Genomic DNA, 23118 nt, shown 5'->3' with positions numbered 1-23118 from the left:
AGTGAAGCTTTTCTCCCCTCCCTGCTCCTGTAGGCACAACCGTGTTCTTTGTCAGTGCTTCTCATCCTCGTTTCCTCCAGCTGGGTCAGAAGCAGATCGACCCCTCCTCGCCTTGCCCCTCGCTGCCAGCAGACAGCTTTGATCAGGAGTGCCCCTGCTGCCATCCCTGTCCCTCCACCTTGAGGCTGAAGGCCTTGCTGAGGGCTCTGCTGGCCCCCCTCGCTAACTGCAGCACATCTGGCGGGCAGGACCCGCCGCTGTCCAGCTGGGGCACAGCTGGTGCCATTCCTGCACAGCCTGTGGATCACAGCTCCCGGGAGGGCCCAGGGGTGCCAGCACAGGGACTGGCAGCCTCCTGCCAAAAGCTGCCTTCTGAGCCACCGGCACAGCGAGGGGCAACCCGGAAAGGAGGGGGCGAGGTCTGAGAGCCTCTTGCAGTGCCTAAAGCGGCTCCAAGAGAGCCGGAGAGGATGTTTTGTTAAAGGCATGGAGTGACAGGACAAGGGGGAATGGCGAGAAACTGCCAGGGGGCAGGGTTGGATGTGATATTGAGAAGAAAATCTTCCCTGTGAGGGTGGGGAGGCCCTGGCACAGGGTGCCCAGAGAAGCTGTGGCTGCCCCAGGATCCCTGGAAGTGTCCAAGGCCAGGCTGGATGGGGCTCTGAACAACCTGGGATAGTGGAAGGTGTCCCTGCCCGTGGCAGGGGGTGGAACAAGATGGTCTTTAATGTCCCTTCCAACCCAAACCATTCCAGGATTCTGTGATTCAGCCACCACCGCACAGGAGCAGCTCCCCGTGTCCTGGGGGATGCTGTGCTCAGTCCAGCACGGAGCACGGGCTGCTCCAGCCCGGGCAGAGGGATGCCCTGGGAAGCACAGCTTGCCTACAGAGGGCAGGAAGGAGGAATCGTGTAGCAGAAAAGTTTTGTGCGGGAGGAAACCAACGGAGGGCTCCGCTGAGGGGCAGCGCAGGGGGCTCCGCAGGGACCTCTCGGTGCCGGGGCCGCTGCGGGGGCTCGGAGAGTGTCGCACAGAGCGGCGAGAGAGCTCCGAGCCCCGGGCGCGGCGGCAGCAGGGCGGTGCGAGGGGCAGGCGGGGCGCGGCGGGCCCGAGGAGCGCCCGGCCCCCATCCCCATCCCCTCCCCATCCCATCCCCATCCCATCCCCATCCCAGCCCCATCTCCATCCCCCCCATCCCCTCCCCATCCCAGCCCCATCCCCACCCCCAGCCCCATCCCAGCCCTATCCCTCCCCCGCCGAGCGGCCGCGCCGCGGGTCGCCGCCCGCCACCCGGCAGGTTGTAAAGTCATTAACTCCCCCAGCCATGCCGGGCCGCGCTCCGCGGGCCCCGCCGCGCCCGCTGCCGCCGCTGGTGGGCCGCCGAGCCGCCTCCTCCTCCGCGGCAGCGGCAGCAGCAGCGCGGCATGGCCGCCGCTCCCCGCCGCCTCCTCCTCCTCCTCCTGCTCCGCGCCGCCGCCCCCCTCGGCGATCAGGTAAGCGGCGGCCCCCGCGCCCTCCTCCCTCCCTCCCTCCTGCCTTCCTTCCCTCTTCCCTCCCCTCGGGGAGCCGCGGCGGGGCAGGGACGGAGGGGGCTCCGACCCGCGGCCCCTCGCCCTCCCTTCCCGCAGGTTTCAGTTCCCGTTGCTGCGGGATCCCCGCGCTTCCCTCCCTCGCTCCCGCGCTGCTTTCGAAGGGGTTTCGCCGCCTCTCCCCAGGCTGACCCCGAGCAGTAGGCTCTGCCCGCTTGCCGCGCCTGGCGCTAACAAAAGGCTGCCGGGGGTGTGAGGATGCGGGAAGAGGGTCCCAGCATCACCGGAGGGACCGCGGGGGCGCGGCGCCTTTCCCCGGCTGCGGGTTCGCCCGAACCTGCCCACCACCTTCATCCCTCCACGTTCGTCCCCAGCAGAAGGCTGGCTCAAGTTTAGGGCTGGAAACAAACAGATTTCCTCTTCCCCCGTCCCTCCCGGCACCCCGAGCATGGCTTTAGGCGTTCCCCACTAACCGCGGGGTGCGTGTCCAGGCGCCAGAGCCCCGCGCCCCCCTCATCTCTCCTCTCCTCCACAAAGACTCCTCAGCCTGGCCCTCCTCCCGTGGCACTTGTTTCACCGCAGCACCCTGTGCCTGTCCCGTCTCCTTCCCGAGGCCCAGCCGGGGTGAATCGCCCCCGTTCCCGTGGCAGAGCCGGCAGAAATCCCATTTTCCCGGCAGAAATCCCATTTTCCCGGCAGAAATCCCATTTTCCCGGCAGAAATCCCATTTTCCCGGCAGAAATCCCGGCTTCGCGGGGCGCCGGCGGTGCCCCCGCCTCCACGGGTCACTGCCTGCATTGTGCCTCGGCGCTCCCGTTTCCTCGAGGGGAACCCGGCCGGATTTCTTTGCTGCCTAAGGAATTCTGCTCTGCTAGAGGAAGAGGGTTTTGGGTTGTGTTTCCCGCACCCAGACTCATGGCTGGGATAAAGCAATCCCACATGAGCCATTTTAGACACAGGGAAGAGCAGAAGCTGCAGATTTACTGGGGATAACTCAGGTCGGAGCAGCAGCAGTGTCTCCTGTTCTGGGGTTTGTCGTAATTTTGAAGCTTTGTTTTTACCTTCCCGCACATCTGCCTGTTCTGTTTACCCCTGAGCTGCGGGGCTAAGTCAGAAGCTTCAGGCAGAGCAAGCCAGGTCCAGCTGAACAGATGTGAAGTCCTTCATTCAGGACCAACCTGGATGGACTCCTCCATCAACACAAGCCTCGGCTGCTCCCTTCTCCCTGCCCCAGCAGCTGTGTTTGCACAACAAACACTCAAGGGCATCCCCAGGTGGGAGGAGGGCTCCCCGGCACAAACACACACCAGTTCCGTGTCCAGCTCTGCCCTGGAGATTCCCTTGCCCCAGGAGATCCCCACGCAGCAGTCTGATCACAGATAATGTGGTGTGACTTGTCCCGAGTGCTGGTACTGATTGTTGTCCATCTCTGGTGCAAGGCAGAGCACAAAATGCTTGTTGGAGAATTAACCTGTGGTTCCTCCTGCCCTCCCCTTTTCCATATATAACATTGTACAAAGAGTGTCAGAAAACCTCAATCCAGAGTTTGGGCAAGCAACTTCCGAACTAACTTCCTTCCTAACTGCATCCAATGCCTCTGAAAAACCCGGTGATGGACTTGTCTCATGTCCACTGCCTGTTTCTCATTCAAAACCTGGTGACAGACGTGTCTCATGTTCACTGCCTGTTACTGCCTTCTCCCCCTCTCAGTTTTCCACCCTTCCTACCAGCTTGCCCCAGGATAAGTGCATTATCCCCTTGCAGGGAAGCACCTACCTGGCTTGGACCAAGTGTTCTGTAATGACGTGCAGCACTTGCCTGTGAACTTTCTGTCATGGCAGGATTACGAACAGAACTTGGTAGTTCTCCACTGGCTTCTGTTCACTGGTTTTCTAATTTGCTTTTCATCTGTGCCTCATTATATGTCGAGATTTTTGTTACTTATCTGCTGCAATTCAACATCTTTAGCAAGCTTCTATTTTCCCACAGATTACTGTTCTTCCTGATCCCTTAAAAATTATTCTGTGTTGCTTGTCTTTTACCTCAGGGTACCTGCCCCTATGAAAAACTCCTCAGATATCTTGTTTCAGCTTTTCTTGGGCAAATATGAGTTTGTGTCTGCCTCCAGTATTGAATATCTCACTAGACTATCTAGTCTACATAAATAGTGTAAAACAATGGGTGAGAAATAGCTTTATACAAACCCCACTTCTTTTGTAAAACATCAGGGCATAATTGCAACTGCTATTGTTTTTTCTTCAGGGCTCTGGTAGAGTGTATCACCACAGCTTTAGTCAGAGCATGAGACAGGGAGCCCAGACCAGGGGCGTTGGACACGGTCATTCATTCCCAGATAATAATCTGCCATTCATTCCAGACACTCAGACATCTGAAGCTATTTAGTATTTCAGTAAGTGGTGTGGTTTGCTGTGGAGAGAAGGCCTTAAGTAAAGTGATGGTGGAAATTCTTGGTAGAGGACATGCAGTAACAGCCTCGGAAAAGGTCTGGGAAGAATTTATTTCATTTTCAGCTGCTGTTTCCAGTTGTGTTACGCTCTCAGACAGGGTTGAGCAGAAGATTTTATGACAGCTACTGTGCCCTTCAGTGGTGGGCCAGCCCTCAAGGCTGCAGAGAGAGCCTTTCCCCCAGCTCCTCTATTAAGCAGGCATGTTTGTGGTCTCTCTTCCCAGACAGCTTTTTTTTTTTCCAGGAGCCAGGCTCTAATGAATCTCAAGATTAGGCACAACAATAAGCAACACAGGGGACTGGCCCATTGACACGGTAATTGCAGTTATTCCCAGGTTTCTGGGAAACCCAGTGTAGCTCCGAGCTGATCCAGAGCATGACAGAGAGGCAGCCGAGAATTTATTTCATCCCTTTCAACCCTTCAGAAAGGCCGCCTGGAAATCCGATAGGATGTCAGGCCAGGCCCACCCTTCTGTGCAGAGCTGAAGCATTTTTTGCTTGTGGCAGCCTTTGTCTGGCAGGGGGGAGAGGGGAAGCAGCTGCTGGGCCTTTGCTTGGGCAGAAGGAGCTTTCAGTAGCACTGGCTTGGGGAACGATGCTCCTTGGATACTGGCAGACCTGGAGACAGGGATTTTATCCTGGAAAAGTTCCCAGCAGGTTGGGGTTCAAGCTCTGCTCCCCCAGTGAGGGGATGGGAGGGCAGCCCTCCCTTGGCCTCCAGCACAGGTATGGAGGCACAGGAATTCCTTGGTTAGCCTCAGAGAGGAAAAGCTGCAGCTCTGTAACCACCAGGTGCCAAACCACAGGCACCTCGGGGGAAATTCTTGTGGAGAGCACCTGGCTGAACTGGAATATGGTCTGTCTTCTCCAGGGGTGGAAATTCTCATCCCCTAAGGAATCACATCTCCTTTAGGCAGAGCCCTTGGCCAAACCCAGGCAGAGCCAGGCTTATAAAGGCTGGACCCATGTGCATCTCCTGTGCTCTGGTGTTTCTAGCCTGCTCCTTTTCCATGATTCTGCAGCAGAGTGCAAATTAGAGCAGCTCCAGCATCTCCCATAACCAGGACAGTGCAAAAGAGTTCAAAGTCCAGCCCCTTTCATTTCTCCCTCTGTGAGGAGTAGGTGGAAAAGGGGATTCATTTGTCCAGAACCCACTCTTGGGATTTGTCGAGAGGCTTGGGAAACTGAAGCTGGGAGTTATCTAATCTGGACTCTGTCCCACAGTCTTGAATTTATTATCTGGACTTTTGGAAAATGCATATATCTTCAATTAAAAACAAGAACCATTTGTGTGTCGTGGTCAGTGCAGATTTACTTCTGACAGTACAATAAATGCAGCACAGCTTGGAACCAGCTGCTCCAGCTCCGAGTACCTGAAATTCCCATTCTTAGTCCAGGCCTAGGACTCGGATACAGTCGTGCTATAAAGGGACATGGCCAAGGGGACAGCTCAGCATTGTCCTTGCTTACACAAGAAAAGAAATGCTCCTAGGGAAGGTCTGGCAAGGGAGCTTGGTCATGGAAAACCTGAGAGCCAAATCAATCTACTTAAAAAGTGATTGATTCCTCCAGTGCAGAAAGGAAGCAGGAGCAGGGATTATGGATATGGGGGAACACATTCTCCGAAAAGAAGTGTCTCTGACTAGCATCTTTCAATAAATCTTTTGCTTTATCCTAGCAGTGAGGTGCAATGTGTCCTATCTGTGAGAAAGAAGCTCACACAGGCAGGGATGCTGATCTCCCCCAAACCTCTTTGCACCAGGCAGGACACCCCAAGGGCAGGAACCCTGAACAGGAGCCTGCAACCTCTCACCATTCCAAATACACAACCTCTGCCTCCTATCCAGGGGTAGATCAACAGGGCAGACTGTTTCACTTCACCTCTTCTCCTTCTGCCCCTTCTCACCTGTTTGGATCACAGCATCCTCAGGGCAGGACTGCCTTAGAGGTTACAGCTACACAGGTTGTTATTGCCATTTGGGGGAAAGCTGTGCAAATACTGCAGCTTTTGGTCCACGTGCCTTCTGTCCAGGCAGTCCATGTGCCTCATGGAAGGGGTAAGACACCAGCTATGGTTTTTCCCCCAGCTGTGGGAGAATCAGTTTTGTGCTGAGCTCTCCACTCAGACACCAAATAAATCATTGGAATTCTCCTTCCTGACAGCTGTGAAGAGCTCTTCCACCCCAGCCTTGAAATATGTATCACAAAGAAGCATAGGAGCAGTCAGGGAAAGATTTTAGCTGAAAATACCTTACAATGAGAGGCTTTTGGTTTGTTTCCTTTCCATAGTCAAAATTTCCTCTTACAGTCTGATAATATACAGTGAGACAAAAATTCTCATGGGATGTTCGTTGAGATGATGGTTTGGAAGAACAGAAAAAGGTATTTTTGAAAACGTATCTGTTTCTTTTCGATTGGTTTTCCTAATGAGCAGCTCAGCTGCTGGCCCCAGCATTTGGTCCCTGTCAGGCAAGTCAGCTCCAGCCAGAACACTGAAGGACAGCAAGGAGTTTTGTTGTCTTGTTTTTGAAATCAGTCACTGCAATCACTGGAGAGCAAAGCACCAGGTAACAGGGTGCAAAAAAGCAGACCAGGTTCCTTCCAGCATCCTCTGGCCATCAAAAAGAGGCACCATGCACATTTCAACCATTTAAGTTACAACTTAGAAACATTTGCATAAACCAGCTGCATCTCCTCTGCCCTGTTCTATTGGCAGGCACTGAGGAAACACAAGTTCTCAGGCAGGTATTACACGACAAAATGAAGAGCACTTTGGCTCTGTTACACCTTGAAAGAGCATAAAGCCAAGAGACAGCCCAAGCAGTGAGCAGAGCACATTCAGGGATGAGCAAACCCTGCAGAGTTTTCTCCCACATCCATCAGTTCTGCTTTGCAGAGGGTTGTTTATGACAGGACCATCAGCCACTAAAACCAGCCTGTTTTGCTACTAGCACTGATCCCACTTCCCTGAGCGCTTGCTTTAAGAAAGCACACTCCACACACACACACAAAGTATTAATTTTCATCCATTAATATTTAAACACTTGGCATTTCAGCTGGATAAATCCCTTCCAGTCACTGTCCTGTGTTAAACTCAGGGCTGCATCCAACACTCCTCACAGCTGTGTCTCAGTAAACAGCAGATTAGTTCTTGCACAGGCAAGTTTGCCAAGGTCCCTGGGAGCTTTTAGACCATCAGACACTAGACAGGAAAATAACTGCCAGGAAAAAAAAACTCAACTAAACCACAGAATTGTTCACCTGCTGGGAATTGTGGAGGCACAGCCAACAGCAGCCTACTGCTAGTACCCTGCTGGGGCCAGAGGAGCTCAGGTTTGCCAAATTTATAGGCTGAGCCCCAGCAAGGTGTGCTGGGAGAGGGAGCATTCCTCCTCTGATCATAGTGGGGTTTGTGGGGAGAGGCTCTGGTTCTGAAGCTCTCTTGAAAATTATTTTTGTGAGGACTATGGGATGAGGAACCTGGATCTGAGCTGCTTTAGTCACAAAGGGAAAGTTAATTAAGGAAATGCAGCTCTGAGGATTGACACCTGTGTATTCCCCTCTTCCCTGCACAGCCAAGATCTGCAGCTCTTCCTCTCCTCTCCTGAGCCAGGCGTGAGCTGTGCTCTGCTGCTCTGCCTCACCCATGCTGGGACTGATGCTGTGGGGCTGGGCTGCAGCTGCTGTTGCTGCCACACATGTCCAGCCCTGCAGCCCTTCTCCATCCCATGAGATCCCAAGGCAGAACTCTTCCCGTGCAGAATTCAGTCTGGGAGGGAAGTTTTAATTCTGAGATCCTGGTGTGTCCCCACAGGACTCAGATCCTGGCACGTTTGTCCCACTGCTGCCTGTTCAGGGGGCATCCAGGTGCCAGGAGCTGCCTTTGGTGGTGAGGAGCCAGGTTCTCCAGCTAACAATGCTCTGTTTCTGTCAGGACAGTAGTGAGGCAGCAGATGGAGCTGGTGCCTGGGAGGAAGAAGTCACCAAGTGGTGGGGAGAGTGGAGCTCCTGGTCCACCTGCTCGCGGTCCTGTGGTGGAGGGGTGATGTCCCGGGAGAGGCACTGCTTGCAACAGAGGTGAGTTGTGGCCCAGCCTGAGCCGTGGCCAGGGAGATGGGGTGCCCCAGAGCTGTGTTTTGGGGCTGAACCTCCCGGGTTTGCAGGGTCAGCCGTTCCCTCCTCCGTGGCCTCTGGGAAGGGAAGGCAGCTGCTGTCTGTGGGCAGTGGTGGGGAGGGGTGACAGGAGAAGCACGCTGCTGGGGGGCAGGTGACAGGTTCCCTGAACATGTCACCCACTCAGCTTGACTTGTCTGATGGGGAGCAAGGGCTTGCTCCTCTCTTGGAGTCCTGAAGATGATGGGTTATGGGCTGGAGAAGGCTGGCTCTGCTCCTCTTCTCCTTTCCCTCACAAACCCTCATTGCCACGGCTGCTCTGACCAGCCCAGCCCTGATTTGTGGCCAGTTCCTGTGCTCAGGATGTGGGCACAGATTGCCAGACACCTTATGGGGACTTGATTTACTCCTGGCAGCAGCCAGCTCAGCCACATCTCAGCAATTTCCCCTCTTCATTCCCTGCAGAGCTGGCAAGTTTTTTCCCCTCTGTCATTTATCTGGCTGTCACCTGACAGCATCTGCATTTGTCCCCTTCAGCTGCTGCAGTCCTGGGGTCAGTCGGATTGGGTTTGTGGGAGTGGGGACAGCAGGGGAACTGCAGCTGCCTGAACTTCTGCTGTCCTCTCTGGGCTACCTTTCCACCAATTCCCCCTCCTGCTCCTGCAGCAGGTCTGTAACCTGCTCCCCGGGCTCCTGGGGCGTTAATGAGAGTGCAGCACAGCCAGCTTTCCCTTCTGCGTGAATGCGCTCTGAGCAGAGCAAGCTCAGACCAGGGCCCCTGGCCTGCCCTCCTCCCTGCAGCAGAAAACTGTTTTCTTTCTGAGCTGGTTGAAGCATGGTGAAGGTCCAGATGTGCTGCAGGACCTTCCCTCTGGCTGTGGCCTCCCTGGATGTCCCAGCACCCTGGGAAAGCAGAGGGGAACAGCATGGGCAGGGAGCCTGGGGCTGTCCTGCACCCCTACAGCCAGAGCAGCCCTCCTGCTCTTTGCCTGCTTCCAGAAGAGAGATTTTTCTCTCCATTTGATGCCAGCTCTATCCTTGTCTCCACAGCTGGGGTGGGAAGGGTTTGCTGTGGTGTTTTAGTCCAGGGATCAAATATGAATTTAAAAAAGAGAAAGCCCAGCCCAAAGGTTTCTGCAGCTTTAAGGTGAATGGTTTAAGTGTGAGAAGGGTATGGCCAGGAAACAGTTTCTGCCTGAGTCTGCAGGAAGCCTCTGCTTCTGAAAGGCATGGCACTTTTGAAGTGTTACTGCAAATTTAGGCTCTGCCTGTGTCATGTAAAGCATTGCTCTGGAGGCACAGCTGCAGTACCTCCAGCCAGGCCAGCCTGAATATGCTTGTGGTGTTCCTTGTATCCTCAGTTCTTAGTGCTGATAACACAGTGTCTGCTGCAGTGCCTAAATTATTTTGCAGATCATTACTGCATTGCCTTAACCTGTGGTCTCAGCCATTCTCCACATATCTTCACAGCTTTCAAGAATTGTTTCTGTCTTTGCATCAGTCAGTATCTCCTGGATAGCTCATGCTGGCCAAAGATTCAAGTGTTGAGAAATCCCTTTGGTTTTGGTTCCTCACCTGAACCAAGCCTTTCCCGATAATCTGTTGGGGTGGCCAGGGTGCCCCCTGAAAGGCACCATTTCTCTGCCAATTCACAGTGGATTCTGAAATCAACTCCCCATCACTGCAAATCCTGGGCACATCCATAGCAGTGATGGACCATCAGCTTCTGTCGTCTTTGGATCACACCAGCCCTTTTGGAGCTCAGAGGTGAAGGGACACAGGGGTGCCAATACTGCAATTGCTCCCTGTCTGCTCAACATACCCCGAAACAAGAGCAGCCTAAAGTCACAGCCCATCTAAAAGCACTGAAGGTGTGTTTCAGAGGCGATGTTGGCCAGTCTAGATCCAGAAAGCTCTGCTCTGATGAAACACTTGCTTTGTTTCTCCCACTTAAGTCAGGCCTGACTCCCATGTCATCCTCAGTATCTGGGTAATTCAGACCTCCAGCTCATGTCTGGAAACTTCTGCTTTTCAGGCTCCAGATGCCCCAGGGAACAAACAGCACCATGTGTGTTGGTCAGGCCAAGCACTACCAACTGTGCCAGCAGCAGGTGAGAACCACTTCCAGTTCTGTCTGCTCATTACTGGGGCTGTGGGACTCAGGGGTCCTACTTGGAGCTGCAAAATCACCAGCACTCGGGGTGGGATTGGTCCCTCAGAGGATGGAGGGAAGGGATGTGATCCTCTCCCGGGGTGGTGGATGGTGTGCCTTTGAGGAGGTGGGAGATGGGCTCTGCTCTTTGGGACTGGGAGATGGGGCAAAGGATGTAAAAGGATGTATTTGTTGTGGGGTGAGGGGAGGGATGAAGTTTTTTCAGGATGCTTTTCCCATTGCTGCTTTTCCCAATGCTGGAAGGGATTTCTGCAGGGCTGTTAAACTCAGTTGTTTGAGAGGCCCTTGGCAATGAAGGCCTGGCCTTTCTGCCTCTCTTAGGGGACATCCAAGTCCATCACTGATTCCTTCAGGGTGGACAGGGCATTTTCATCCTGCAAGGAGGCAGCAGGGGGAAGCAGCTGACACAAGCATGGCTGTGAGATAGGGAGCTTTTTGACTGCATTTATTCCCTCCATAGCCCTGCCCAGCCAACACAGCAAGCTTCAAACAGCAGCAGTGCTCCAGTTTCAATGCCAAAGCCTTTGGGAAGCGCTATTACCACTGGATGCCCCTCTATCCAGGTGGGTGTTCACAACTTCACACAAGGGCTGAGGGTCAGAAAACACCCACAGGATCTTTTTGGGCACACAAAAGTAAAGTCCCAGGGGGCAAGGGATGGGTGCTCCTGGCTGTCCTGGGTTGTTCTGAACAGGATGCTCATCCATTTCCTATACAGAGACTTCACTTGGGTGTCCAGTTGTCCTTTGAGGCCCAGACTGAGTTCACCTGAGATATTACCCTGTTTCTGAACTCACCTGTTTTTCCATTAGCTGCCAAAGGGACGTGGAACACCTGCACCTCCAGCTGCTCAGGTGAACGGGGCATAGCTGGCCACCACCCCGCACAGTCAGTGCCCTTCCTAGAGCCCTTTTTTTTGCTCCTGTGCATTTATGCGTGGCCTGGGATCTGCTGATGCACATTCCCATGTTGGGCACAGAGGTGGCACCACAAAGGCATGGCAAGGAAGAGGGTTTGCCAGCAAGAAGGATTTCTGCTTGGCACAGTCTGCAGTGCAGCCTCACCCCATGACCTCTTCGCTGCTGTTAAATTCGTGGCCTTGGGGTGTCATTGCGAGCAGCAGGAACATCCAAGGTGACATCAAACCATCAGCAGGGACAAGGGGCAGGCCCCCTTCCTCGCTGCCCATCTCTGGCCTGCCTGGTGACCCTCTGCCTCTGTCCCTGCAGATGACTACACCAGCATCTCCAACAAGCCGTGTGACCTCCAGTGCACCACCCGCAGTGGAGAGAGGCAGCTGATGGCCCAAGCACAGGATGGTACCTCCTGCAGGGACAGGACCTTTCAAGGGGTCTGCATCAATGGGAAGTGTGAGGTGAGGCTCTGAGAGGAAGCACTAGGGAAACTGGGATTTTAATTGCATGGCTGGACCTCCTGGTCATCGCAAAGCCAAGGGGTCCCAGCAGGGAACTGAAAGAGAGGCCTCGCAATGGATTCATTCATTACAGCCCCCCAGAACCTCCCCAGAAGAGCACAGCAGCATTTCCTGGGAAAGACCCTGCCCCTGTGGAGGCAAGCTGGCCCCAGGAAACCTTCTCTTGTTTTGTGCTTTGCAGCCCGTGGGGTGTGACGGGAGCCTGCACTCGCCCCGGACCATGGACAGATGCAGGGTGTGTGGAGGGGACGGCAGCACTTGCCACCGTGTCTCGGGCACCTTCCGAAAGGCAATCTCACAGATAGGTACTCCCTGCTACCAGTCTGGAGGCTTCACCTGCTACTTCCTACCACCAGCTGGCACGGAGGGGGACTGGCTTGAACCGTGGGTAGGAGCTTTCCCAGCTGCTCGGTGGAAAGAGTTGAGGAGTGCCACCACCCCTGCTTAAATGCCTGTGTTTTGTCCTTCTCACTTAATCATCAGAGGAGATTGGTTTGATGTGCTCTATATTAGGCTGGTAAGGTTTCCCTTCACCTGTTTAGAATAGGAAGTAGCTGGGGATCTCTTTGTTCCTATTGATTTTGGCATCTCGCCCACCTCAGATTATGTGAAGCAATCAATGAATCTTCTTTTATTTGTGCTACGTGTTCATTTGAAACTTAAGCTATGATGAGGGTCACAGCATTTGTTTCAGCCTGCATTTAATCTGCTTTCCCCAGTCCTGTGGCTGGCACAGCACCTCTGAAATCAGGCTGAGATTCATCCCTGCAGCCTGCTGGCCCAGTCCTCCAACCACAGAAGGAATGGACTGTGGCATGCTCATTAGTAATTAATGAACTGTGCTTTGAGGATGTTTTGGAACAACATTTCACACTGTTGTTGTTTCACTAGTTTGCCTCACTCCCTACAAACACCAGTCTAGAAAAGCCCTCAGGCCCCTTTCCAGGGCAGGGGCAATGGTGTTGCCCCCTGTAGCAGTATGGGTACAGTTCTGGCCTCCCATTCCAGCCCTCACAACATCTTACAGAACAGACAAGACTCGTGTTTCCAGCGGGAAAGACAAACTGCCAAACCATGCAACTTTAAGAGCCTCTTATTTCCTCTCCCTTTAAAGGTCAATTTTTATGTTACTCCCGAGACAAATTCCATGGAGTCAGGAGCTGAGGGGACCTATGGTCTTTTTCCACCCTCTGTTCAGCATCAGCCCTGATCACTACTAAGCTTTTTTTCCGTGCTCTTGCCAGAAAGAGTGTGAAAGCACATTCATCCACACCCCCAAAGCCAGACTGTTTCATTGTGCAGTTCCTTCCCGACTCCAAACCCAGCAATGCTCAGACTGACATCCGTAGTGGTGATCTGTTAATGGGATTTCAGAGGAGATCTGGGATGAGAGCTCGCAAACTGCTGCAACGAGCATTTAGGTCCTTGGCACCCTGCTCCTGAAGGGCAGTGCTGCCCCCTACAAACACACTTGTCCCATGAGCTTTTGCCACCCAGACCTTTTTATTCTGCCCTTGGGGTCTCCTCATGCTCTGTTCTGTTCCTCAGGTTATGTGTTCATCACCAACATCCCTGCTGGTGCCACAGACATCCTCATCATTGAGCGCAGGAAAACAGAAAACATCCTGGGTGAGCAGAGGAGCTGGGTGGGTGTGCAGACCCCAGATCAGCTGCCTGGGAGGCGGGAGGAGGCTCTGTGCACTCCCACCTATGCTATGGGAGAGCTACTGAGAGCATTTCCTCCAGGGTAGCTACATGGGTGCTTCATCTCTCCAAAAACCAAGGCTACCACATCTCCAGTGCCACGAGAGACTTTTGGAACCCAAGTTTGCTGTGGGCAGGGCCTGGGGTTCTGTTTCTGCTGGGCTTTTGTCATTTGCGGGCTCTTTCCTCAGTGCCAGAGTTCTGCAGAATGTCCCATTTGTGTGTTTTCTCTCTCTCTGAAGCACTTGCAGATGAATCTGGGCATTTCTTCTTCAACGGCAACTCTGCCATCGACAACCCTCAGAACTTCAGGGTAGCTGGCACCATCTTCAAGTACCGGCGGCCCCCGAGCCTGAACTCGGATGGGCTGGAGTACATCATGGCTCACGGGCCCACTAACCAGTCTCTGAATGCCATGGTATGTGAGGAGCCACTGCTAGGCTTTCCTGTCTTGCCTGCCCCCCTCAGATAACAGGAATATAACCTGGCTCCCAAGCCAAACCTGCGTGTGTGGGTGGCTTGAGGAAGCCAGACAGGTGGGAGGGGCTTTCCTTTTGGATTTATGAGGGTGCTGTCTTCTCTTAACAACCATCACCAAACAGATGTGGCCAGAAAAGGCTTTTGGGAAATTCATACCCTTAAAATAAAAGCAGTTTTGTTTTCTTTCCCCATTTCCTCCAGTACTATAACTTTAATGGGAAAATGCCTCATGTAACCTATGACTACACTGTCCCACGGACACCGCCTCTCCGAACTGCGGCCCCTGCTCCTGCCAGGCCTCCCTATCACCACCTACCAGAGACCAGCCAGAGCCACCCCATTGCAGCCAGCTCCAGAGCTGCCCAGGACTTCAATGCCACGTGGCTTTCCCTGTCAACAGATGACACCAGTGAACAGCTTCCTCTAAGGGAAGGGCAAGAAGATTTAGACTTTGTTGCCCCGCACTTCTTCCAGACCAACTCTACCAGTCAGACCCGGGACTGGGGCTGGGAACAAAGTGAAGAGAAGGAGAAGTACGACTTCCACATCAGACAGGTCTACCATGCAAACACAGCAGGAGAGGAAGAGGAGGAGGAAGCAGCAGCAGCTGGTGGAGAAACAGAGTTGGGTTGGTTGCTTTGTTCTTCCTTCTCCCATTTTATTGACTGAAAGCAGACATTCCGCAGTGGTCTTCTTGAAATCTAAGGTGGCTTTAGCATCAGGGTGGGCAGTAGGGAAGGATGGTAAATAGTAGGGTGGAGACTGTCAGGGAGCAGCAAGGGCCAGTATCTCTGTGAGGGAAGGGGAGGCTGTGAGAGGGTGGCCACAGTGAGGTGTTGGGTCACAGACTGGGCTTGATGATCTGAAAGGTCTTTTCCAACCTAGTTCATTCTTGGTTCTGTGATTCTGTAATATGGGTTAGGCAGGGCACTCACTCGGTGCCTGAGCTGGGCAGGCAGGGCAGTGACAGCAACAGGGCCTAGCAACAGCCCAGTGGTCATCAGTGGACAGCAAGGGGACAAGTCAAAACCAAGATTGGTCTGGGAGAGCCATACAACAATTCAGGAACAGAGAACACCTGCAACATTGTGCAGCCCAGGAAGGAAGGCCCAGACTGGAGCTTACATGGGTCTCCAGAGCAGTGGGCAGGCAGAGCAAGGGGTTGTTCCCTGGTGGAAAGTTTTCATTTTCAGGCTGAACACTGAATGGTTTTTTGCCTTGTTAAATGCCATGCGCTGAAGTACAAGACATCCCACACAGTTAAAGCACATATTTACTTCCAGCCCTCAGGTCCAACCAAATCTCCATCAGCACGGCTGTGCCCTACAGCATGAGGAGACCCGAGCTGCGGGAGAAGAGCCGCGTGACGTCCTCCAGGCTCCGTCTCCTCCGGCGCCTCTGCCACCGGGACCCTCACAACGCTGCCTTCTGCAGGGAGCTGCAGCCCCTGGCAGCCAGGCTGGCCCCCAGCAGCCCCACGGCTGGGCTATGGCCCCGCTGGCCACAGGGCATGCACGCAGCCATGGCACAGGGCATGCACGCAGCCATGCCGCAGGGCATGCACACAGCCACGCCGCAGGGCCTGCACGGAGCCATGTCACAGGGCATGCACGCAGCCACGCCACAGGGCCTGCACGGAGCCATGTCACAGGCCATGCACGCAGCCATGCCGCAGGGCCTGCACGCAGCCACGTCGCAGGGCATGCACGCAGCACTGCCACAGGGCCTGCACGCAGCCATGTCACGGGGCCTGCACACAGCCCTGCCTCAGGACCTGCACGCAGCCCTGCCTCAGGACCTGCACGCAGCACTGCCTCGCAAGGACTCGCCGGGGGACTTGAATGTGGAGGCGTTTGCTGGGAGCCAGGGGGAAGCAGCCAACTACAGCACGGTGGCGTCTGTGCAGAGCCCTGCGCCCGGGGCCAGCCCCACCGCCGACAGCAGCCAGGCTGAGCCCCTGCGAGCCCCTGGCACTGAAAGGTGACACCCGATTTCCTGGGCTAAAACAGCACGGTGGGCTGGGGAGGGAGGGCCAAGCCAGCCCTCTGGGTGTCTCCCTGCTGTCCTTGATGTCCCCATTCACCAGTGTCTATCTATGGAAGCTGCTGTAGGTGCTTCCCCCAAAGAGTGGTTGTTACAACTGGCCTGACACAGAGCTCCTGGAACACATTTCAGGGTCCATTTAAATGGATGCTGACTTGGTGCGGTCGTAAAGAAGGCCAGGAATCCATAGCATGTCACATGTACACAAATACCATCATGTCATGCCCCTCCTGTCCCATTCCTCTGGGCACATAGGCTTCTGTAAACATTTGGCAGGAGACTGAAGACCAGCTTTTAAATATTTCTGGCAAGCCACATATGAAGTATCCCCACCACATCATATGATATGAGAGGGACCTTGCTTGAGCTTCCCTTTCCAATCCAAATCATGCCTCAAGTCAAGGTACAAGCTGAGGCTGAGGGCACCCACATGGCTGGCAAACCATGATATACACAAGACTCACTATGAATGATGCTCCCTCCTTGCTAGATTAATTTGGGAGGTGGATCGAGGCTTTGTACTCTGTTCATCAGTGGTCTGCCTTGCCCAAGCTTTCCCAAGGGGGAAATGGAAAGCAGACACATTGCCTTTCTTTTGATATTCAAAGACAGCAAGGAGAAATTTCCCTGTATTTCATGTTTGCAGCAATTTGTTTTTTTCATTTTTAGCTCACACCACCTCCTTTTTCCACAGCAATGAGTTCGATGTGAGCCCCGTGGACCACGATGACATCAGCTTGGCTGACATGTATCGGTGGAAAGTCTCAGCTTATGCCCCCTGCAGCTCCACCTGCACTTCAGGTAGGTTTGGCTTCAGGTGACTGATCACAGGAGGTCCTTTAGGGCTGTCGAGGGAGAGAATCCTGGTATTTAATACGACAGTGAGAGTTTCAGATGCAGTGAGCACTCTTAGTGCTGGTGGGAGGAGGCTCTTGGATCTGCTGGGGCCTGGCTGAGGGTGTTGCTGGCCCAGCAGGTATCAGCACCTCCTATGCCATGTGTGTGCGCTATGACGGAGTGGAGGTGGATGAGTCCTACTGTGATGCCCTGACCCGACCAGAACCTACTCATGAGTTTTGCACAGGGAGAGACTGCCAGCCTAGGTGAGTGGAAGTGACATCAGCTGTCCACAGGGAGATATCTTTCTAAGGATCATTTTCTGCTCAAGGCATACAGCCACTTTTGGGCTGAAAGGTACGCTTAAACTCAGAAGACTTGTGTCCCCTTTTAAGCAAAAAGAGGGGAAGAATTTGGGACCTAAATTGCCTGCTAAGGGCTGTGGGCCTGATATTTCTGGGTCTGAGAGATTTTAGCAGCTGCTAGCAGGCTAAAATCTCTCAGACCCAGAAATATCAGGCTAACAAAGGGCAAAGCTGGTTTCAAGGCCAACACCACATTTACTCAGATGTGATGAGCAGAGCCACAGCAGCAGCTGCTGTGCGAGGGAGCCCTGGGTGTGCAGGCACATCCCTGCTGCCCCATGCCCCTGGGCCCCCTTACCTGGGTGTTCCTTTGTGCTTTCCCTGCCCGTGGAGGTGGGAGACCAGCCGGTGGAGCGAGTGCTCGCGGACCTGCGGCGAGGGCTTCCAGTACCGCACCGTGCGCTGCTGGAAGATGCTGGCACCGGGCTTCGACAGCTCTGTCTATGATGACCTCTGCGAGGCAGCGGGGCTGGCCAGGCCCATGGAGAGGAAAGCCTGCAAGAACAAGGCCTGTGGGCCCCAGTGGGAGCTCTCTGAGTGGTCCGAGGTAGGCTTTGCTCCCTCAGCAGAGCTGGGCAGCCGGGTCTGGGCTGGGGCTGGCAGATGCTGGGTGCTGAGGAAGCCCCTGGCCAGCTGCACCCTGGAGTGCCTTTATCTGCAGCTGCCTTGTTCTGCCATTGCTCAGCAGATAAAGCCCATTGGAAAGCATTTTTTCTAAGGTCACTTCTAAAGCAGGACAGTGACCAAGTGAAAGCCCTCACAGCAAGAAGCTTCCTCTTCCAGAGGATCCAAACTGAGGGCCAGTTGGGAAACAGTACCATGGAGACACAGGGAAACTCACAGCCCATTGCAGTCCCTTTGACTGACTTCCCATAGCCTGCTCGGGTTGTGGCCCAGTGCCTTTGAACAGCAGCTCAGGCATCAGCACAGTGATGTGTTGGAGCTCTAGGTCCCAAAACGAGCAGCAAAGACAGAGGTGGACACACCTTACTGTGTCCTTGCTGGGGCCCTTCCCCTCTCTCCTAGAGCAGCAGGAGGAAAACGGGGAGGGGCACAGCTGTTTCCCCCCCTTGTTCTGTGCCCCTGCGCCCGGGGCTGACTGCGTGCGCCCTTGCAGTGCTCGGCGCGGTGCGGCTCGCCGGGGACCATGAAGCGGGAGGTGCGCTGCTCCGTGGAGGCTGCCCTGTGCGACGAGTCCCGCAAGCCCAGCGGCGAGAAGGTGTGCACGGGCCCGCCCTGCGACCGCCGCTGGACCGCCTCCGACTGGGGCCCCGTGAGTCCGCGCATCCCCTGCGCCTCCTGCACCGCCGGGGCTGGAGGGTGGGGCAGCCGTGCTGCAGATCCCTGTCGGCTCTCTTCTGGCAGATGCCAAGCTACACAAACTAAAATAACCTCTGTTTTTTGCCTCTCCTTGCTGTAAATTTTGGTTAATTGTGAACTGAGCTCCATTCATTAATCTGGGAAGCTCATGGCGCCTGGAGAATGGAAGCCCCTGAAATGAACCTCTAGAGCCCCTTGGGATCCAGTGCAACAGTCCCAGTGTCAGGGCTGGCCTCTGGACTCAGCTCTGCTGGCAGCACCAAGCCTGAGCTCTCCAGTTCCTGCTTTCTGATGTGTCTCAATGCCTTTTGCTCTCCAAGTGCTCAGGTCCGTGTGGCGAGGGGCGCATGAGCCGCTTCATCGCGTGCCGCAACCTGGAGGGCAAGGTCATCTCCAGCTCGCAGTGTGACCCGGCCACCAAGCCCCTGGCTGTGCACCCGTGTGGAGACAAGAACTGCCCCGCACACTGGGTGGAGCAGGAGTGGGAGCAGGTAAAACCAAGCCCTGTGTGCTCAGACCTCCTTTCCAGCCCATATCCCACAGGATGTGGTGGGAGCTTGGTTCCCTCGGCAGAGCACAGTTGTATAGTGTGACCTCCAGGCGTGGATCTTTGTCCCAGCTGCTTTGAGAAGGAGGGGAGGAGCAGTGAATATCCCAGCTTGTGCCTGGCATACCCCATAAAAACCCCCAAATTTGTGGCATTTGCTGCCTTCCCGAGGAGCTCCACGGGAGGGCAGCAATACCTTGAGGAAACTGCTCTCCCACCTGGCTCCTCAGCAGAGCCTTCTCCACTCACCCCCACAGAGGACACGAGTTTTCCACCAGTAAAGAGAAAGTCTGAAAACCGGCTTAGTCCCTGACAAGTAACAGCTGGAGGTAAACCTGAACCACAGCCCAGATCCCTGTGCTGGAAGTCACATCCAGACCATAACTGTGTACTTCCTTCAGGGATCACAGTCCAGTGAACCTGGTCTAGGTGCTCTGTTCCACCCAACACAGTCTTTGCACATCTTTTTACTCTCTTTCTGTTGCTCAAGGCTTGAAGACTTCAGGCTTCTCCATACATGCTGATCCAAATCCCAGAGTATCCAAAGAAACACACTGAGCCAGTTGTGAGGCTTGGGCTTTTTCTTTGAAGTCCTGAGCAAACAGAGATTCATATAGCACTAAGGAAGAGGGTTTCTAGAGTATAAGTGAAGCAGCCAAGCCCTCTTCCCTCTAATCATGGCTAAGCCTCTCGTCTCTCTTTGCTCCCTTTATAGCTGCTGGCTGCATTCAGCTGAGCCTGCTCCAGCACCAGTAACAAGCACAGACTGGTTAAACCTGGCAGTTCTGTGACCCTCCCCTGCTCTGGCCCTCTGTGTGGGTCACACACAGTCCTGAAGTGCCATTTTTAGCAGTGACCCAGCTATGAAACTCATCAGAGCTCTGAAAGACCAGCTGAGCTCCCCACCTTTGCCTGTGCCAGCTTCTTTGCTGTGTTCTCTGTGCTGATGAGCTCTGAGTTCTCAGATGACCAAGGACAGATGCAAGCCAGTCGTGCTGGCCCTGCTGTGGTGAAAAAGGACTCAAACCAGTGAAATCTCAAAATGGCAACTGCCCGCATGGGCATCAGAGAGCAGATCCTGCCTCCTGCTGCTTTTCCTGGTGGTGTCCTGAGGGAGAGAGCCCTCCCAGCTAAGCCTGCATAGCTCTGGGTTCAGCAGTGCTTGTCTGTGCACACCACCTGCACTGCACCACTCCGGTCCCCTTGGGCCCACACAAAGCTTGGGCAGTACTCCAAGATGTAGGTTGCTACATGCATATGCTGTGTGGTTTTCCAGAACACAGATACACGTAAAATAGGACAGAAGCAGCCTCTTGCAGCCTTAGCTTGGCTGCTCCAGGCGCCCTGTGGTAGCTGCTCTCGAGGCCAGCCAAGGTGAGCTCAGCTGAACACGAATCACCAGCATCTGTCCCTGCTCCTGGGAGATCCCACCCCCTGCTCCCATGGCCTGGGCAGCACTTCCCTCTGTTCGAGTGCTGTTAGCACAGGCATCAAGCCTTCCTTCTGAGCAGCAAGCCCTCTTGCCTGAGGCTGGAGCATCACTTGCCAGCAGTCCCTCTGTCCCCCCGCAGTGTGACGCCAGCTGTGGGCGCGGGGTGAAGACCCGGCTGGTGCTGTGCGTGGGCCTGGAGAACGGCGTGTACAGGGAGTACCCTGAGAAACGCTGCCAGACCTCCCCCAAACCTGAGCAACAAGCTGCCTGCTTCAGGAGGCCCTGTTCAACGTGGTTCACCACCTCCTGGTCCCAGGTAGGGCTGCGGGTGGTGGGGAAGGGACAGGGGACGCCTCGTAGCTCTGGTTGGTGGAGCAGGACCTGTGCTGAGATCTCTGGCAGCCTGCTCTGCCAGATATCTGCCAAGTCTGGAGTGGGATCCCAAGTTCTGCTCTTCTGCAGAACAGGCAGCAGGATGAGAGCCTGCTGCCTGGTTTAGATACCATATATCTGTCCAATACAACCCCAAAAAAGCCATTTTTCACCTGTCTAGTTACTGTGCCAGTGAATGCTTGGCCACTTCCAGAAGAAGTTGACAGAGCCATTCAAGGTCCACTCGCAGGACCATCCACATGGGATCTTTGGTCCCCAATAGATGCATGGGATTGGTGGGTTCCTCACCTTCCCATGGCATCTCATGAACCTGAAGAACTGAAGATCCTTGATTCTGTAAACATTACTCTTTGTGCCAAATTTAACTGTACAGGGAAAGATCATTCTTTGGTCAAAGATGTTTCTCCTTACCACTCTACATACAAAAATCAGACTAATTGGAGAAAATCTTGGAGCGTGGGGGTTATTGCCTCAAGAAGAGCATGCACCACACTCCAGGCATGCAGCATACAGCCGTGTCTCCTCCTCTGCCAGGTTTTGCCTTTCCCTCTTTCCCTTAATAGTAACTGGTGAACATTTAGGGTTTGGGAAGACTGGGGAGCTGTGTCTGGCTTACAGCAGCCATTTTCTCTATTTTCTGTCACAGCATCAGTGCTCCAAACAAAAGTAGTTCTGAGCTGCAACAAAGAGATGAGAAGCAAACTCTCCCTTGCTCTGCCCCAACCCCAACTCAGGGATACTTTCCTCCAGCAAAGAAAAAGGGAGAGTAAGTTTGAGATCAGTGTGGCATTTTACCCAAACCTTCTCAAGAACAGGGATCCAAAGCAGGCATTGGGAGACCTCAGCAGAGCAAAGAACCTGGGAGCTATAGAAAACCAGAAAATGCCTCTCATGCTGTGTCTCCTGTTTCTTGACCCCGACAGTGCAGCAAGACGTGTGGTGCTGGCGTGCGGCTGCGGGAGGTGAAGTGCTACCAGGGGGAAGCTCTGGCGCAGGGCTGTGACCCCTCTGCCAAACCGGAGGCCAGGCAGACGTGCCAGCTCCAGCCCTGCCCCACGGAGGCACCAGGTACATCGGGGAGGGCAGGGAGGTGGAGCAGCCCCTGGCTTTGTCCATGATGTCTGTGCTGGGGAAGCACCTCTCCTTTGTAACCCCTTCTGTGTGTGCTTCTGCCCCCCAGAAGATGCGTGTGAAGACAAAGCGACGGCCAACTGTGTGCTGGTGCTGAAGGTGAAGCTGTGCTCGCACTGGTACTACAGGAAGGCCTGCTGCTGGTCCTGTCGCCTCAAGTCACCCTGAGCGCTGCCAGGCCGTGCTTTCCTCCCAGGTTCAGGGGCAGCAGCCCCCTCGAGCCAGACTCTGCACTTGAAGCCACCCTACTTGGCTTGGCTGTGGAGCCAGGCCTGTAGAGCAGCCTGCTCAGCGAGGAAGGATTCCTACGACTTAGTCATCACTGTTCCCTCTCCACCAAGAGGGCTTCACACAAGACAAACCACCAGTGCCTAGAAAGCTACTGAGGAGTGAGTTGAGAGAGCCTGTCCCTGCTGTCACCGTCCCCGAGGGCGCCGAGGCCAGCCTGCAGCAGGGCAGGGACAGCAGCACCCCTCTGCTCTGCCCTGCAGGCTTCCTGCTGCAGGGGAAACTGCCAAAACACACCGAAAAATTGTGTCACAATAAAGAGATAAACTATGAAACTGTGGATTTGGGGTGTGTGTGCCTAGGCCGGAGCCCAGGGAGGAGCAGGGGACACAAGGGGAGCAAAAGCTGGAGCAGGAAGGGTGGGGAGGAAAAATCCTTGCACCAGTAGAGCTCCCAGGCAGCACTGGATAAAGCCCTTTTGGTGTTGCCTGCCAAAAGAACAGAAACCACTCCTGGTTTGTATTTCAAAGTCCTCATTTATTTCTGACGTTGAATTTGGACCCATAGCTGAGCAACAAAGACAGAGAATAGTAACAGGAGGAATCTGAAGTGGAAAAAAATCTGGGATCCCTGCCCCTACCCCATCCTGTTCTTCCACCAGCTCCCAAACCTTCCAATTCTCAGCTGCATCCCTCGTGTTTCCAGCCCTTCCAGACTCACCCATTTCCCCGTAGCCGTGCCAGACCCAGGGCGTGTGTTGGCTGCAAGGCCAACCCTCATCTTGGCCATCTGGCTGCTCTGGAGCTGCCTCCCCAGCCTTGGCACCGCGACAGGTCCCGCTTTATCTGCTTGTGATGAGGATGACAACGGAGGGGCCTTCCTTCAACCACAAGGGTGACCCACAGAAGTGTGTTACTCCCA

General features: G+C 54.5%; 1 protein-coding gene across 1 annotated transcript; it reads left to right on the top strand.

The window, feature by feature from the left end:
- The first annotated feature begins 1281 nt into the window (after positions 1-1281).
- Positions 1282-22519, top strand: LOC134555186 (ADAMTS-like protein 2). The gene is made up of 19 exons (XM_063406585.1): positions 1282-1493; positions 7931-8073; positions 10145-10220; positions 10743-10845; positions 11512-11657; positions 11899-12022; positions 13266-13346; positions 13664-13839; positions 14103-14529; positions 15185-15411; positions 15700-15881; positions 16639-16745; positions 16921-17047; positions 17480-17693; positions 18264-18419; positions 18787-18957; positions 20585-20761; positions 21762-21906; positions 22019-22519. Exons 1-19 carry the CDS (start codon positions 1425-1427, stop codon positions 22135-22137), a joined length of 2970 nt encoding a protein of 989 aa, XP_063262655.1. The 5' UTR covers positions 1282-1424; the 3' UTR covers positions 22138-22519.
- Positions 22520-23118: the final 599 nt, after the last annotated feature.

The sequence above is a fragment of the Prinia subflava genome, chromosome 10 (assembly GCF_021018805.1).
Source record: "Prinia subflava isolate CZ2003 ecotype Zambia chromosome 10, Cam_Psub_1.2, whole genome shotgun sequence".
Taxonomy (NCBI): Eukaryota; Metazoa; Chordata; class Aves; order Passeriformes; family Cisticolidae; genus Prinia; species Prinia subflava.
This window is presented reverse-complemented; position numbering and strand designations above follow the sequence as displayed.